The sequence below is a fragment of the Geotrypetes seraphini genome, chromosome 2 (genome assembly GCF_902459505.1).
Source record: "Geotrypetes seraphini chromosome 2, aGeoSer1.1, whole genome shotgun sequence".
NCBI lineage: Eukaryota > Metazoa > Chordata > Amphibia > Gymnophiona > Dermophiidae > Geotrypetes > Geotrypetes seraphini.
In genome coordinates this window covers 42,532,005-42,549,120 of record NC_047085.1, presented here as the reverse complement: position 1 = coordinate 42,549,120, position 17,116 = coordinate 42,532,005, and the positions used below count along the sequence as shown (strand labels likewise).

Here is a 17,116-nt window from a genome sequence, read left to right as displayed (position 1 = left end):
CAACCACTCTTTTGGTGAAAAAGTATTTCCTGGTGTCGCCATGCAATTTACCGCCCCTGATTCTCCATGGATGTCCTCTTGTCGCTGTCGGACCTTTGAAAAAGAAGATATCCTCTTCTACCTCGATACGGCCCGTGAGGTATTTGAACGTCTCGATCATGTCTCCCCTCTCTCTGCGTTCCTCGAGTGAGTATAGGCGTAATTTATCCAGCCGTTCCTCGTACGGGAGATCCTTGAGTCCTGAGACCATCCGTGGGGGGGGGGGGGGGGTGTTAGTTGGTAGGGCTTGAAGATCCCCACTAGAAGTGCTAGTGGGTAGGTCTCAGCCTACCCATACCCACAGCTACATCACTGTTTCAATGCTTCTCCAGAGTCAGGAGTGGTACTGTAGGATTGGAGAAGGGCTGATGTGGTCCCTCTCTACCAAAATGGAAGAAAGGAAGAGGTAGGGAACTACAGGCCAGTAAGTCATAAGAATTGCCACATTGGGACAGATCGAAGGTCCATCAAGCCCAGTATCCTATTTCCAACAGTGGCTAACCCAGGTCCCAAGAGCCTGCAAGATCCCAAATAGTAAAACAGATTTTATACTGTTTATCTTAGGAATAACAGAGGATTTCCCCAAGCCATCTCAATAATGACCTATGGACTTCTCTTTTAGGAAATTACCCAAACCCTTTTAAAACCCTGTTAAGCTAACTGATTTCACCATATTTTCTGGAAATAAATTCCAGGGTTTAATTGCATGTTGCATGAAGAAATATTTTCTCTGGTTTGTTTTAAATCCACTATTTAGTAGTTTTATCTCATGCCCTCTAGTCCTAGTATTTTTGGAAAGAGTAATCAAGCAACCCACATCTACCCTTCCACTCTACTCAGAATTTTATAGACCTCTATGCCATCTCTTCTCCAAGCTGAAGAGCCCTTGCCACTTTAGCCTTTCTTCATAGGGAATTTCTCATCCCTTTTATCATTTGACATCTTTCTCTGTACCATTTCTAATTCCGCTACATCTTTTCTGAGATACAGTGACCAGAGCTGCACATATTTCAGATGCGGCCATACCACAGAGTGATACAAGGGCATTATAATATTTTCATCTTTGTTTTCCATTCCTATTCTGATAATTTCTAACATTTTATTTGCTTTCTTAGCTGCTGCCGCACACTGAGCTAAGGTTTTCAACGTATCAACAATGACACCTAGAACCTTTTCCTGAGCAGTGACTCCTAACATGGAGCCCTGCATCATGTAGCTATAGTTTGGGTTCCTTTTCCCACAAGCACTTGCTCACATTAACCATCATCTGCCATTTTGATACCTAGTTTCCCAATCTCACATGGTTCTCTTGCAATTTTTCACAATCCTATTAATGATTAAACAACTTTGAACATCTTTGTGTCATCGGCAAATTTAATTATCCACTAGTTATTCTCATCTCTAGATCATTGATAAATATGTTAAAAAGCAGCGGTCCCAGCGGAGACCCCTGGGGAACCTCCCTATTTATCCTTCTCTATTTTCTCTCTTCTAACCAGTTCTTAATCCATAAGGACATTACCTCCTTTCCCATGACTTTCTAATTTCCTCAGTCAAATACCTTTTGAAAATCCAAATACACAATATCAACTAGTAGATCTTTATCCACATATTCATTCACTCTTTCAAAGAAATGCAGTAGATTGGTGAGGCAAGATTTCCCTTGACTAAACCCATGTTGGCTTTCTCTCATTAATCCATGCTTACGTATATGTCCTGTCATTTTGTCCTTTATTAATAGTCTCTACCACTGACATCAGACTCAATGGACTATAATTTCCCAGGTCACTTCTGGAACCCTTTTTAAAAATCAGTGTCATATTGGCCACTCTCCAGTCTTCTGGTACTATGCTGGATTAAACCCCCAAAAATTACAAATTAGTAACAATAGGTGTGAAAGTTCATTTTTCAATTCTATCAGCACTACTTTACGAAGAGGGTGGTGGATGCCTGGAATGCGCTCCCGAGAGAGGTGGTGGAGAGTAAAACTGTGACTGAGTTCAAAGAAGCGTGTGATGAACACAAAGGATCTGAATCAGAAAATAAGATTAAATATTTAACTAGGCCAGTACTGGGCAAACTTGCACGGTCTGTGTCTGTATATGGCCGTTTGGTGGAGGATGGGCTGGGGAGGGCTTTAATGGCTGGAAGGGTGTAGATGGGCTGGAGTAAGTCTTAACAGAAATTGCGGCAGTTGGAACCCAAGCACAGTACAGGGTAAAGCTTTGGATTCTTGCCCAGAAATAGCTAAGAAGAAAAAACTTAAAAAAATTTAAATTGAATGAGGTTGTGCAGACTGGATGGACCATTCGGGTCTTTATCTGCTGCCATCTACTATGTATGTATGTCAGCACTATGGGATATACACCATCTGATGTTAATAGGGTCCAGCACTGTTGGTAATGGATGAGCCCTTATTGGGAGAGTCAGAGGCATGGGCTGAGAAACACCGGCTAAGCTCTTTAGGTAATCAAAACAACTGCTGATCTTTAGGTTGAGTAGGCGCAGAAGGCGCAGAAGTTTTATTTTGCCCAAGTTGCCTTCGGTGTCTTTGGGCAGATGTTCGCATAGACATAGGAGGCTGACTGTATGTATTTATTTCTGTAAGCAAATGAAGAACGCCTGTAGGAGTTTGAAAATTGCTTAGCCTGCTTTCAAGGAGGAAAGAATGGTCATACAATCAGTATGTCTATCATTTGAGTGGCCTCTTCTATACGGTCAAACAAGTCATCACCCGTGCAGGGTATGTTGGAAAGACTATCTTGAACACTGGCATCTAGATCTGAGATTCTGAGTGAGTAGCAATGGATACTGCTGAGGTGCAAGAAGCTACGTCAAAGGCATCATAAGCAGAACGAGGGTTACAGATAGATGTAGAGGTAGGTTACAGAAATGGTCAGGAACCACTTCACAGGTCACAGACCTGATGGGCCGCCACGGGAGCGGACCGCTGCGCGCAATGGACCTCTGGTCTGACCCAGTGGTGCCAACTTCTTATGTTCTTATTGGCATCATAAGTAGAACGAGCTATATATTTCCTGGTTTCCAGGAGGTCATGTCTGAGATGCCGATAAGTGGTTGTCATAATGGGACATCTGGGCAAGAGATTTCACGTAGAAGGACATATAAAGTGTAATTCAGGATTTTGCCCATAAGCATGGAACAGCTTGTGACCAAACTTATCTAGTGTACTACCCTCTCTGCCAGGTGGTGCACTAGCATAGGCTCTAGAGCTGTGTGCTTTAAGAAGGATTCCACTACTACCTTGTGTGGCAGCTGTGGGTTTTGAACCCAGGGACAGACTGCCATTTGTAAAGGGAATCCAACCTCTTTGGAGCCACTGGTATACAAAGGGGGGGGGAATTCCCAGTTTTTGAGCCAAGGTCTCTTTCATAAGGTTGTGTAGAGGAACCTTCAGGCAGTGTTTGGGCAACTCCTTGTAAATCGAGTTCTAGACAAGGCTAGGGGGCACAATGACAGGATTTAGCACAGCATGTGACTGCAGTAGCCCAGCTAGCCTATTCCACAGTAGAATATTCAGATCTTGGATAGCAGGGGCCTGTACAATAATCTGTACATATGGCACCTGTTGCTAGAAGTTGAGCACATGTGTGGTTGGCAGCACAGAATGTGTTTGCTGCTTTAATGATAGTACTTGTGCAGTAGGCAGCACAAAATAATAATAATAATAACTTGCGCTTGTTGCTGCACAGATACTGGAACTGGCGCCTTTGTGGTATTTGGCACATGATGTGCAAAGGCATTCATGTTGCTTCTTTGTACTGCTTGCATTGCAGCAGCATTGAAAGGGAAGTTTCTTAGCCTTATGTGGTTTCCCCAATGGCAGCAAACCAAAGTAGCCGAGGTAGAGCTGGACATTGAAGTTGATGGCCCTGGAGTAGGGCTGCGCAGAGGAGCCTCAGCATCAGAGTTGGCCATCCTCAACCTTGCTTCAAAAGCATTAAACTTTTCAGAAGGCTAACAACCCTGAGAAAAAAACTGCCAACACAAGACTCCTCAGAAAGAAGGCAGCAAATAAGCCAATGTCTGAAAACACTCCTTTCAGTAATACTGGCAAATAAAAAAAAAAAAAAGAAAGTAAATTTAATATGAGAACACAACTAATACACACAGAAAATAAATGCATATAAAATACATATGTTAAAAATGTATACGATAAAATGCCGAAACGCGTGTGAAGAGAAAACCAAACGGCTTCTCTGCTCTACGGAAAACAAAGAACTGATGGTCCCGTGAGCTGGCAGCGGTGTCAGGTCAAAAGCGTGCCGGGACAAAGGCGCGCGCAGACAATTGAGCGCAGTGTGGAGGTGCGCGCCGCAGAAAATTACTGTTTTCACAGCTCCGACGGGGGTGTGTGGGGGGGAACCCCCCACTTTACTTAATAGAGATCGCGCCGTGTTGTGGGGGGGTTGTAACCCCCCACATTTTACTGAAAACTTCACTTTCTCCCTGTTTTTAGGGGAAAAGTTAAGTTTACAGTAAAATGTGGAGGGTTACAACCCCCCAACGCCGGCGCGATCTCTATTAAGTAAACTGGGGGGGCACCCCACCAAAACCCCCCGTCGGAGCCCCTAAAAACTGTAATTTTCTTCGGCGCGCGCCTCCGTCTTGCGCTCAGTTGTCGGCGCGCGCCTTTGTCTTTCGCGGGGTTGTCTATGAACCGCTAGCAGCAGGCAGGAAGGCACCCACACATGTGCAGTATAGATAGTCTTTAAAATACTAAACATGACAGTTCACTTTAGATGTTCTGTGCCAAGTTCCATGGATGACGTCATTCCACATGTGAAAATATGCTGCCTGCTTGTCCTAGGATAAGCATGTACTACCTAGTTTACAAAATTAGTAGCGTTTGTAATCTTTTGGTGACCCTCAGAACTTTCTTGTAATTACACTGTGGTCTTTTACATGAAAAAGGATGTAGACCACTAGCCTAAATGATAAAATTTACTAAATCCAGAAAAACCCCCAAACTGATTTACCTCTTCTGGATCCACAGGTTTTGTAAATGCTCTGAAGCGTTTATCAATGGCAAGTCTATGCGTAACATCTCTCAGGAAGAGCCTCAACTCTCGAAGTGTGTCTTCTTCTTGTTCCTCCAATCGTTTCAGTTCTTCTGCTGTCAGCTGTCGTGGCTCAGGTGGAGGTGCTACAGGTAAAACTTCTAGTGCTTGCAAAACTAAACAAATTCATGCATTTATGAATAAACCTACAAACAAAGGAAGAGGTACCATTACTAGCAAGAGTACAAATAAGAGTAATGAAAAATCTTTGCTAACACTAACTTGCTTTCTTCTTTGATGAAGGTGGTTTAGAAGCTTGATTAAGAATCAAATCCTCAAAAAACATTCTTCTTTCCTCACTGCTAGGTGGATGGACATGAAAAACTTCTTCATAATCTGATACAAAAAGTTCTTGTACCTGTAAAAAGTAAACATTTTTTTTGTATTAAAGTGATGAGTCATTGTTCCCTTCTGAATATAAAGTAAAATAGTCACTATGTTGGAAACTACTGTAAAGGGAAGAGACATACTTCTTCTGGTAGATCTTCATGGCATACATCACAGGTTGCAAGCAGCAATATTGGTGTGAAAGAAGGAATATTCTTTATCAGAGTGATAAATGTGGCCTTCAGCGTGCATCCAACCGTCTCCCACCATAAGTGGATATGAGGAAGGTAAAGTATACTTGGTGCTGTTCTCTTTGCTTCATTGAAGAGCTGAAAATAAAGTACCATTTATTTTCAGAAAAAATCCAACAAATTATGCTTGTATTTAATTTAAGCATTTATATTCTGCTAAACCTTAAGCTCTAAGCAAATACACAAATACAGAACACATGGGAACTCCCCTCTAAAAAATAAGCAGTAGTGATCAGAATTAAACATAAAACAGAAATATGATGGCAGATAAAGGCCAAATGGCCCATCTAGTCTGCTCATCCACAGTAGCCATTATGTCTTTCTCTGAGATATCCCATGTGCCTATCCCAGGCCCTCTTGAATTCAGACAGTCTGTCTCCACCACCTCTTCCGAGAGACTATTCCATGCATCTACCACACCTTTCTGTAAAAAAAAAGTATTTCTTTAGATTACTTCCTATACAACATTCAGTATATTAAGTTGGAGGCTGGGAAGGATACTGTATATATGTTTCTGTTTCATATGGGAGTAGTTTCTGAGCTCCTTTGAAGCCTCCCTTCACTCTGGGCTTTTCTGCAAATCCTCATTTTGTATCAAAGCAGATGGTCAACCCTAGAGAAGAAGCATTAACAAGGGAGACAGCACAGAAGATGACCTAACTGGCCACCATCTTGTTGGAATATTCATTTCTATCTCTATCTCTACCTCTGTCTTTATATTTTTATCTTTACTTTTCATAAATTGTTTCTTCAGGTACTTTAGTTAGATTATGAGCCTTTGGGACAGTTAGGGAATTTCCAAGTACCTATCTTGGATTTATTTTTATTTATTGTATCCTTTAATGCATCATTTTTGTAAACCGCTTAGAAACCTCACGGTTATTAGCGGTATATAAGAATTAAATTAAATTTAACATTACTGTTCAATTTTACTTCTTGAGCAGAACAGTTTGTTTCTGAGCCTGTTGCTACAGGCACCTCTACTTCACGTTTATTCAGTGGCTCTCAGTGCTTGGGTATTAACTGCTGAACCAGAACTTATGCATGTAAGGCTAGACTCAGTTAGAGCACTGGTCTTTGACCTAAGGGCCTCCGCGGGAGTGGACTGCTGGGCATGATCTGGTCTGACCCGGCAGCGGCAATTCTTATGCTCTTATGGAGCTAAGTAGCACAGTGAAGTACAGCAGAGACAAAAAGGAAAAATCCAGAGTGGATTCCTTTTGTAGATTGCACATGGCCTTGGCTACATGTTGATATAAGTATGGGAAATAATGCCCTGACGTTGTTCAATATATATGCCCCTAATTCGAATCAATCAGAATTCTTTAAAAAATTGCAGAGTATGTTGTTACCACTGGCTGCTTCTAATTTAGTGGTGGCTGGAGATTTTAATGCTGTAATGGATCCATTAATGGATAAAAAACCAGGTAAAAGTATAAAATCTTTAGGTTTAGATAATTTGGTTCAATCATGTGATTTGAAGGATATATGGCGTATTCTTCATTTTAATGATTAGGAATTTTCATTTTGTTCACAGGTTCATAAATCATTTTCAAGAATAGATTATATTTTTATTTCATCACATAAGGTGATTAAGGCTTCCATTGATCCCATTATCATTTCGGATCATGCGGGAGTATGGATAGATTTACAATTAGATCAATTAGAAAATAGAAGACCTCTTTGGAGATTTGATAATGCATTGCTTGTGGATGAAAAATTTTTGGAAAATTTTAAAATACAAATTAGTGATTTCTTTCAAATTAATTTAGTGGAAGATACATTTATTGAAAATGTATGGGACGCTTTTAAAGCGACTATGAGAGGTCATATTATATCATATTCGGCTTTTGTTAGGAAACAGATTAAAAAACAGTATATAGAGTTAGAAAAAGAAATTAAAATACTAGAAACTAAATTGGTAAGCAAATGGGAACATGATGTATTACAAGCTCTTTTGAAAGCAAAAGGTAAATATAACGAATTAGCTTCAAAAATGATAAGAAGAGACTTGTTTTCCAAACAGACAATGTATTATGGAAATTCTAACAAGGCGGGAAGATTATTGGCAAATTATCTTAAAGCAAAAAAAAAAGAAGAACATTAATGGGATAAAAGATGATAATGGTATAATAACCAATCAAACGGATATAATTTTAAAGCAATTTCTAAAATTTTATAAGGACCTGTATTCTTCCGAGCCTTATTTGGAGAGGCAAAAAGATGGTAAAAATTTTTTAGATTTAATTATTGGACCTAAGGTTTCTGATCATATAAAACGGAGTTTAGATGAACCTATATCATTAAAAGAATTAGAAACAGCGTTGAGATCTCTTAGAGTTGGATCCGCTCCAGGTGGTGATGGTTATACAGTAGAATTTTATAAAACATTTCAAAATGTCCTTTCCCCATATTTACTAAATTTATATCAGACACAACTTATAAAAGGTGATATTAAAGGTACTATGGCTGAATCAATAGTAATTGTTTTGCCTAAGCCAAATAAAGATTCTACTTTGGTTTCAGACTACAGGCCTATATCTTTAATAAATGTGGATAATAAACTTTTGGTGAAAATTTTGGCTTTGAGATTAGCCAAAGCTCTCCCACATATTATAGACAAGCATCAGACGGGTTTTGTTGCTAAAAGACATTCCTCTAATAACTCTAGATTATTGTTTCATATGTTAAATTTATAAAAAATAATGGATGAACCGGCTTTTACAGTTTCCTTGGATGCAGAAAAAGCGTTTGATAGGGTAGAATGGAATTTTATGTATCAGGCTTTAGAATGGTTTGGTATAGATTCTGGATTTATACAAATGGTAAAAACATTGTATAGCTTCCCGATTGCAAGATTAAATATTAATATGATATCTGATGGTTTTCAATTGCAGAGGGGAGTTAGAAAAGGTTGTCCTTTATCTCCTTTGTTATTTGATGTTGTATTAGAACCCTTATTGTTAGCAATACAGCAAGCAAGGGGGATACAGGGTATTCCATATTCTGATATGGAATATAAAATTTCGGCTTATGCGGATATTTTACTTTATTTGAGGAATCCAGAGTCTACCTTATCTTGTCTATTGGAATAAATTGATATGTTTGGCAAATTTTCAGGTTATAAAATTAATTGGAGTAAGTCTGAACTTATACCTTTAAATGTTCATTGTGTAAAAGGATTATTTGACGCTTTTCCGTTCATATGGAAAGAAGAAGGATTTAAATATCTTGGCATTCAAGTTAAAAATACAATTGAAGATACAGTAAAAGAAAATGAAAAATTTGTATTGAAAAGAGTTACAGAGTTATGTGAGCAATGTAATCCGTTACATCTTTCTTGGTGGGGGAGAGTTCAAACTATTAAAATGATGATCTTGCCTGTAGTTTACTACCAAATGAGTATGATACCTATTTATTTTCAGGGGTCCTTTTATAAAAAGCTTAATAGCATTTTAACGAAATTTCTTTGGCTTGGTAAAACGCATAGAATAGCTTTGGTATCGTTGCAAAAATCAATTAAGGAGGGAGGGGTAAATTTTCCAAATTTTTATAGGTACCAAAAAGCCTATATTTTACGTCAGGGTATGTATTGGATCCTCCCAGAACTGATAGATAATGCACCGGATTGGTTATATTTGGAATGGCACCTTATGTTTCCCCTAAATTTAGTTCATCTTCCAAGTATCAACATGCCTAGAAGATACAGACAAAATAAGATATTAATGGATACTTGGAAAACGTTGAGGTTTATTAGTAAATTAACACCTGTCCCAATAAACAAGTCAACTAATCAGTCTTTATGGATAAACTCCAAGATTAAAATTGTCGGAGCTCAAATCCTTTGGAAGGAATGGATTATTGCAGGCATTAGATCTCTGAATGATGTTATTTCGGAAGGTAAACTGCTGGAATTTTCACAATTGCAACATAGATTTGGTCTTAGTAAAAAACAAAGTTTTAAATGGTTGCAATTGAAGCAGGCCTTTCAGGTTGGGTTCCCTGAATGGAAAACATTGAATAATCAATATAGTTTAGAGTTCTTATGCTTCCAAGCAGACTTCCTAGGGCATCAAGCCGCATTGTGGTATAAATTAATATCTGGATATTTGAATAAAAAACCAAAAAATGGTCTAAGAGACATTTGGAGCATTGAGATTAAGCATCAAATTATTGCATCTCAATGGCCACTAATTTGGTCTTGGAGAATGAGATGTACAGTGTCAGCATCTATGAGACAAACTTGGTTCTTTTTATTACATAGAGCTTTTTGGACCCCTACACGTTTGCAAAAATTAGATAGTTCTAAGTCCAATAAATTCTGGCACTGTAATCTGGAACGTTGGATCATTTACTATATCATTGTCCCTAAATTAAAAGTTTTTGGAATGCAATTTGGCCACAAATTAATAAATTGATGGAAAATCATGTAGCAATATCATATGATACAGTGTTATTTGAAATGATGATGAGAAAAAAAATTCAAATTTCACCAGAAAATAACAAGCTTTTACTAGTCATGACAGGGGTTGCCATTCAGCATATAACCAATAACTGGAAGAATCATAGTAACCTTAATTATACATTTTGGTGGAATACAATTTGTCATATATTCAAAATGGAAAGAGTAATAGCAATACAAAGAGGGACATATCCTAAATTTATAAAAATATGGGGGCCATTGACAAAGTATTGTACTGAATGAATAATAGGATTTATCTTCTTCTTTTTCTTGTCTTCTTTATGGCACACATGGAGGGGGGGTAGTGAAAATAATTTTACATAACATGTTATAATATGGTATACAATATGTATAAGGTGATTGGAAAGTACTTGAAGGATGGGAGAGGGGATAAAAAAAATTTATTCAGAATATTATGTAATAGATATAAAAGTGATATTGTGTATTCATTAGTTGTAACTCAATATTTTGTACACTTCATGTAAAATATGAAAATGAATAAAGAATTATTAAAAAAAAAAAGATTGCACATGGCCATGGGGACACTACCCATCTGTCTAGAATGTCTTACCTATCTAGTGGAAAGGAGCTTACCAGGGTAAGTACATAAAGCACAGTTACTTACCGTAACAGGTGTTATCCAGGGACAGCAGGCAGATATTCTTGACTGATGGGTGACGGCACCGACGGAGCCCCGGTACGGACAATTTTAGAGTGATTGCACTCTAAGAACTTAGAAAGTTCTGGTAGGCCGCACCGCGCACGCGCGAGTGCCTTCCCGCCCGACAGAGGCGCGCGGTCCCCAGTTATGATAAGCCAGCTAAGAAGCCAACCCGGGGAGGAGGGAGGGACGCAAGAATATCTGCCTGCTGTCCCTGGATAACACCTGTTACGGTAAGTAACTGTGCTTTATCCCAGGACAAGCAGGCAGCTATTCTTGACTGATGGGTGACCTCCAAGCTAACAAAAAGAGGGATGGAGGGAAGGTTGGCCATTAGGAAAACAAATTTTGCAAAACAGATTGGCCGAAGTGTCCATCCCGTCTGGAAAATGTGTCCAGACAATAATGAGATGTAAAAGTATGAACTGAGGACCAAGTGGCAGCTTTGCAGATTTCCTCAATGGGCGTGGACCGGAGGAAAGCTACAGATGCTGCCATAGCTCGGACTTTATGGGCTGTGACAGAACCTTCCAGTGTCAGTCCGGTCTGAGCATAACAGAATGAAATGCACGCTGCCAGCCAATTAGACAACGTACGTTTAGAAACAGGACGTCCCAATTTATTTGGATCAAAGGACAGAAAGAGTTGAGGGAACGATCTGTGAGGCTTAGTACGGTCTAAATAGTAAGCCAGAGCCCTCTTACAGTCCAAAGTATGTAAAGCCTGTTCACCAGAATGAGAGTGAGGTTTTGGAAAAAAGACAGGCAGAACAATGGATTGGTTGAGATGGAATTCAGAGACAACCTTCGGGAGAAACTTTGGATGAGTACGCAGAACCACCTTGTCATGATGAAAGACCGTAAAAGGTGGATCCGACACTAGTGCATGGAGCTCACTGACCCTCCTGGCAGAGGTAAGAGCAATAAGAAAAAGCACCTTCCAAGTGAGAAACTTGAAAGAAGCAGTAGCCAAGGGTTCAAATGGAGGCTTCATTAAAGCGGAAAGAACTACATTAAGATCCCAGATAACAGGAGGGGCTTTAAGAGGTGGTTTCACATTAAAAAGACCCCGCATGAACCTGGACACTAAGGGATGAGCTGAGAGGAGTTTTCCATGGATTGGCTCATGAAAAGCTGCTATAGCACTAAGATGGACTCTGATTGAAGTGGACTTGAGGCCAGAGTCTGATAAAGAAAGGAGATAATCCAACAATGTCTCCACTGCAAGGGAAGTGGGATCATAATGATGAAGAAGACACCATGAAGAAAACCGTGTCCACTTCTGATGGTAACATTGAAGAGTGGCCGGTTTCCTGGAGGCATCCAGAATTGAACGAACAGGCTGAGACAAGAGTGTATCATGAGAAGTCAGCCCGAGAGATACCAAGCTGTCAGGTGCAGAGACTGTAGGTTGGGGTGTAGAAGAGTTTCCTGATGCTGAGTAAGCAGAGAAGGATACAGAGGCAGAAGAAAAGGTTCCCTGGAACTGAGTTGAAGTAGAAGGGAGAACCAATGTTGCCTGGGCCACCTCGGAGCAATCAGAATCATGGTTGCTTGATCCCTCTTGAGCTTGAATAAGGTTCTCAACATGAGAGGCAGAGGAGGGAAAGCGTACAGGAACAGATTGGACCAATCGAGGAGAAAAGCATCCGCTGCCAGACGGTGAGGTGAGTAGAGTCTGGAGCAGAATAGGGGCAGCTGATGATTGTGAGGAGCTGCAAAGAGGTCTATCTGAGGGGTGCCCCATTGAGCGAAGATGGATTGTAGAGTTACAGGATCGTTTGTCCATTCGTGAGGTTGGAGAACTCTGCTGAGCTTGTCCGCTAAGGAATTCTCCTCTCCCTGAATGTAAATAGCTTTCAGGAATAGATGGTGATTTATGGCCCAAGTCCAGATCTTTTGGGCTTCCTGGCATAAGAGGCGGGAGCCCGTCCCACCCTGTTTGTTGATGTAGTACATCGCAACTTGATTGTCTGTGCACAACAGGACAACTTGAGGAAAAAGAAGATGCTGGAAGGCCTTGAGGGCATAAAACATCGCTCTGAGTTCCAGGAAATTGATGTGACGCTTCTTTTCCTGGGCAGTCCAAAGACCTTGAGTTTGGAACTCGTTCAAATGAGCTCCCCATGCATAAGGGGAGGCATCGGTGGTGATGACTAGTTGATGAGGAGGTTGATGGAACAGAAGACCTCTGGACAGATTTGAGGATACCAACCACCATTGTAGAGACTGACGAAGAGATGATGTCACAGATATGTGACGTGAGCAAGGATCCGTCACTTGGGACCACTGGGTAGCTAGTGTCCATTGAGGAGTGCGCAGGTGAAGACGTGCAAGAGGCGTGACATGAACTGTGGAGGCCATGTGACCCAAGAGAATCATCATTTGCTTTGCTTTGATGGAACGCTGTGGAAGCACCTGTTGACATAGAGAGTGAAGCGTTTGAAGACGATTGGACGGCAGGAACGCTCTCATGAGGATTGTGTCCAAGACAGCTCCTATGAATTGAAGTCTCTGAGTGGGGATGAGATGAGATTTGGGTAGATTGATCTCGAACCCCAGAAGTTGAAGAAACCTGATGGTTTGGTTGGTGGCCAGGAGAACAGTCTGAGATGAATTGGCCTTTATCAACCAATCGTCCAGGTAAGGAAAGACCTGAAGGTGGTGAGATCGCAGGAAGGCAGCCACCACAATCAGACATTTGGTGAATACTCTCGGAGAGGAGGCAAGACCGAAGGGTAGCACCTTGTATTGGTAATGACAACGATTGATCATGAAGCGTAGGTATTGTCTGGAGGCCAGATTGACCGGTATATGAGTGTATGCTTCTTTGAGATCGAGAGAACATAGCCAGTCGCCTTGATTTAGAAGAGGATAAAGAGTGGCTAGAGAGAGCATTTTGAACTTTTCTTTGACCAAACATTTGTTGAGATCGCGGAGATCTAGAATGGGTCTGAGATCTCCTGTTTTTTTTGGGGACTAAAAAGTAACGGGAGTAGAATCCCTGTCCCTTTTGATCTAGAGGAACCTCCTCTATGGCGTTCAAAAGGAGAAGGGATTGAACCTCCTGGAGAAGAAGGAAAGACTGAGTGTGCGAAGCAGACTCTTTTGGTTGACTTGGAGGAGGTAGAGTCTGAAAGTTGAGAGAGTAGCCGTGGTGGATGATGTTCAGAACCCACTGATCTGACGTGATAAGTTCCCAACGGCTTATGAAATAAGAAAGGCGTCCTCCTATAGGCTGTGGAAGTTGAGTAGGAGGGAGAAGACTGGCTATGTTCTGGAGAACCAAGTCAAAAGGGTTGGGTAGACTTTTGTGCAGGAGTAGGTTTTACCTGCTGTTGTTGCTGAGGTTGTCTAGCAGCTGGACGCTGTTGCCTCTGACGCCTAGGTTGTTGTGCAGTTTGAGGCAGAGGACGAGCCACAAATCTACGTTGGTAGGTTGATTGTGGACGAAAGGGCCTGGTTGGTGGAGGCTTCTTAGGTTTAAGAAGCGTGTCCCATCTGGTCTCATGAGCCGATAATTTCTGGGTAGTGGAGTCCATGGAATCTCCAAACAGCTCATCCCCTAAGCAAGGTGTATTGGCTAGCCTATCCTGGTGATTAACGTCCAGTTCTGAAACACGAAGCCAGGCTAGCCTTCGCATGGCCACTGACATGGCAGTGGCTCTGGAGGTCAGCTCGAAAGTATCATAGATAGATCTTACCATGAATTTTCGAAGCTGTAAAAGAGATGAACAAGTGTGGTGAAAAGCAGACTTTTTCCTATCAGGAAGATATTTCTCAAAAGCAGTGAGATTTTGTATTAGGTGCTTAAGATAAAAAGAGAAATGGAATGCATAATTTCCTGATCAATTTGCTAACATAGCATTTTGGTATAGCCTTTTACCAAACTTGTCCATAGATTTGCCCTCTCTGCCAGGAGGGACTGAGGCATATACACTAGCCCCTTTGGACTTTTTTTAAAGTGGACTCAACTAAAAGGGACTCATGAGGTAATTGGGGCTTGTCAAACCCAGGAATAGGAATGACTTTATACAAGGAATCCAACTTTCTAGGAGCTCCAGGGATAGTTAAAGGAGATTCCAGATTCTTATAAAACGTCTCTCTCAATATATCATGGAGAGGTAGTTTAAGGTATTCCTTTGGAGGCTGGTCAAAGTCCAAGGCATCAAGGAAAGCCTTGGATTTCTTTGACTCAGCCTCCAAAGGAATGGAGAGAGAATCACACATTTCCTTCAAAAATGAAGAAAAGGAAGACACTTCTGGTTTAGAGGAGGCTCCTAAAACAGACGGGTCCTCATCACCAGAAGAGCATTCTCCCTCCGAAAGAAGAGGATCCTCCGAGTCACCCCATAAGTCAGGGTCTCGAACCTGAGAACTCCGGTCTCGAGACTCTGGAGTGGAAGGCTCTAAATGCCGGGACTTGTGAAGAGACTTCCCCGACCTGCCTGATTCGGTACCGGGAGATGCTACAGTACGCACCGGAGCCGAAGTCTGTACAGCTTGATGGTGAGCTCTCGGCTCCGGCGCCAGAATCGGCATGGAGACCGAGGAAACCGACTGTACCGGTACCGATAGAGTGGATGTCGATAAAATAGGACGGTCCACTATCGGTACCGGTGGCTCAGACCGGACTGGTACCGGTAAATTCGATGCCAGGGCTGGAGGTAGGAGGTGCTGTAACTGTTCTTTAAGTTGTGTCTTCAGAACAGCAGCTATACGCTCCTCAAGGGAAGGCACTGGTACCGTCTTTTTCTTTAATGGTACCTGCGGTGCCGCTCTACGCTCCGAGGATGAGGACCCCGATGTCGAGGGGCTCACCTCTATTGGAGCGGAGCGCTTCCGTGGGCGCCTCGAGGTCGGCAGAATTGGACTCGCTGCCATCGAGACCGGAGGACGCTCCAACGGGGAAGGCTTCTTAGCCGGCTTACCTGGAGTCGACACCGCCGCGGTATCGCGTGGTGTCGATGATGTGGGTGCCGACTGCGCCGGTGCCGATGTCGGTGCCGGTGTAGAATCAGACATCTCGGCACCAAACAATAATTTTTGTTGAATCTCTCGATTTTTAAGAGTTCTCTTTTTTAAAGTTGCACAGCGGGTGCAGGTTGACGCTCGATGGTCGGGACCAAGACACTGGAGACACCAATTATGAGGATCAGTTAGTGAAATTGGTCGTGCACACCGCTGGCACTTTTTGAAGCCGGGTTGGGGGGGCATGAATGTAAAAACGGCTTCAGCCAAATCGAAGGCCGAGGAAAAACAGGCAAAAAAACAAAATGTTTTTTTTTTTTTTTAAGAAAGAAAATAAAGAAAAAAGGAAAGGAAATAAGATTCCTCAAAAAGTTTACGCGAGCGGGAAGTTCACAAAAAATCCTCTCACAACAGCCGTTGAGAGAGACGCGTCTTCTTAGCTCCGCGGAAACTAAGAAACTGGGGACCCGCGCGCCTCTGTCGGGCGGGAAGGCACTCGCGCGTGCGCGGTGCGGCCTACCAGAACTTTCTAAGTTCTTAGAGTGCAATCACTCTAAAATTGTCCGTACCGGGGCTCCGTCGGTGCCGTCACCCATCAGTCAAGAATAGCTGCCTGCTTGTCCTGGGATAATCTCTCTTTCTATTAATGCATTATAATGAATTTAATACTAGGATTGAGTTTTTCCAGTTTACTAGGAAATTGAAGATCATAGATTAGTTATCAAAACAAACTACAAACTATACTGACCTCTCTATTGTTAAATGTGATATTAGTTGGAATTCCCCAGGCAATCCTCATTTATTGACTATAGCCTATGAAAGCATGGTAAACGAAGATTAGGTCCTTACCTTGATAATTTTCTTTCTAGTAGATACACATCATTCTTGAATTGGTGTATCGCAAAATCTCCGCCTCCCTTCACTCTGGGCTTTTCTGCAAATCCTCATTTTGTATCAAAGCAGATGGTCAACCCTAGAGAAGAAGCATTAACAAGAGGGGGGGGGGACAGGGACACTCCAAATCTGTTCTGCTACCATAGCATATGTTTTCTTCTATACTGCAAATTTCTACATGGATTCAATGTGGTTTACAATAAGATTTCTAATTAGCTGTCATGAACATGTACATTACAAGTTCGAAGATATAGAGTTGTCTTTCTATTCTGAATTAGAGATTTGAGAACAGAAGAGTCATAAGCTTTTTCCTAAAGTTATAATGTGTCTTTTGATGCATGTGTTGTGGGAGGCCGTTCCAGATTTTGGGGCCTTGAAATGCAAAAGTGGATTCAAACAACTTCTTATGGTACATATGTAAAGGAGAGGGG

The 17,116-nt window shown here is 41.6% G+C and overlaps 1 protein-coding gene across 4 annotated transcripts in view; it reads right to left on the bottom strand.

The window, feature by feature from the left end:
* ATAD2 (ATPase family AAA domain containing 2) overlaps positions 1-17,116 on the bottom strand; it is a 332,232-nt gene that overhangs the window by 87,178 nt on the left and 227,938 nt on the right. For all 4 annotated transcript variants that reach the window (XM_033933747.1, XM_033933750.1, XM_033933746.1 and 1 more), the window contains 3 exons: positions 5,591-5,776; positions 5,343-5,478; positions 5,040-5,236 (listed from right to left, as the gene is read on the bottom strand). In XM_033933747.1, coding sequence (XP_033789638.1) covers positions 5,040-5,236; positions 5,343-5,478; positions 5,591-5,776 — 519 coding nt within the window. The remainder of the gene's footprint in view (positions 1-5,039; positions 5,237-5,342; positions 5,479-5,590; positions 5,777-17,116) is intronic.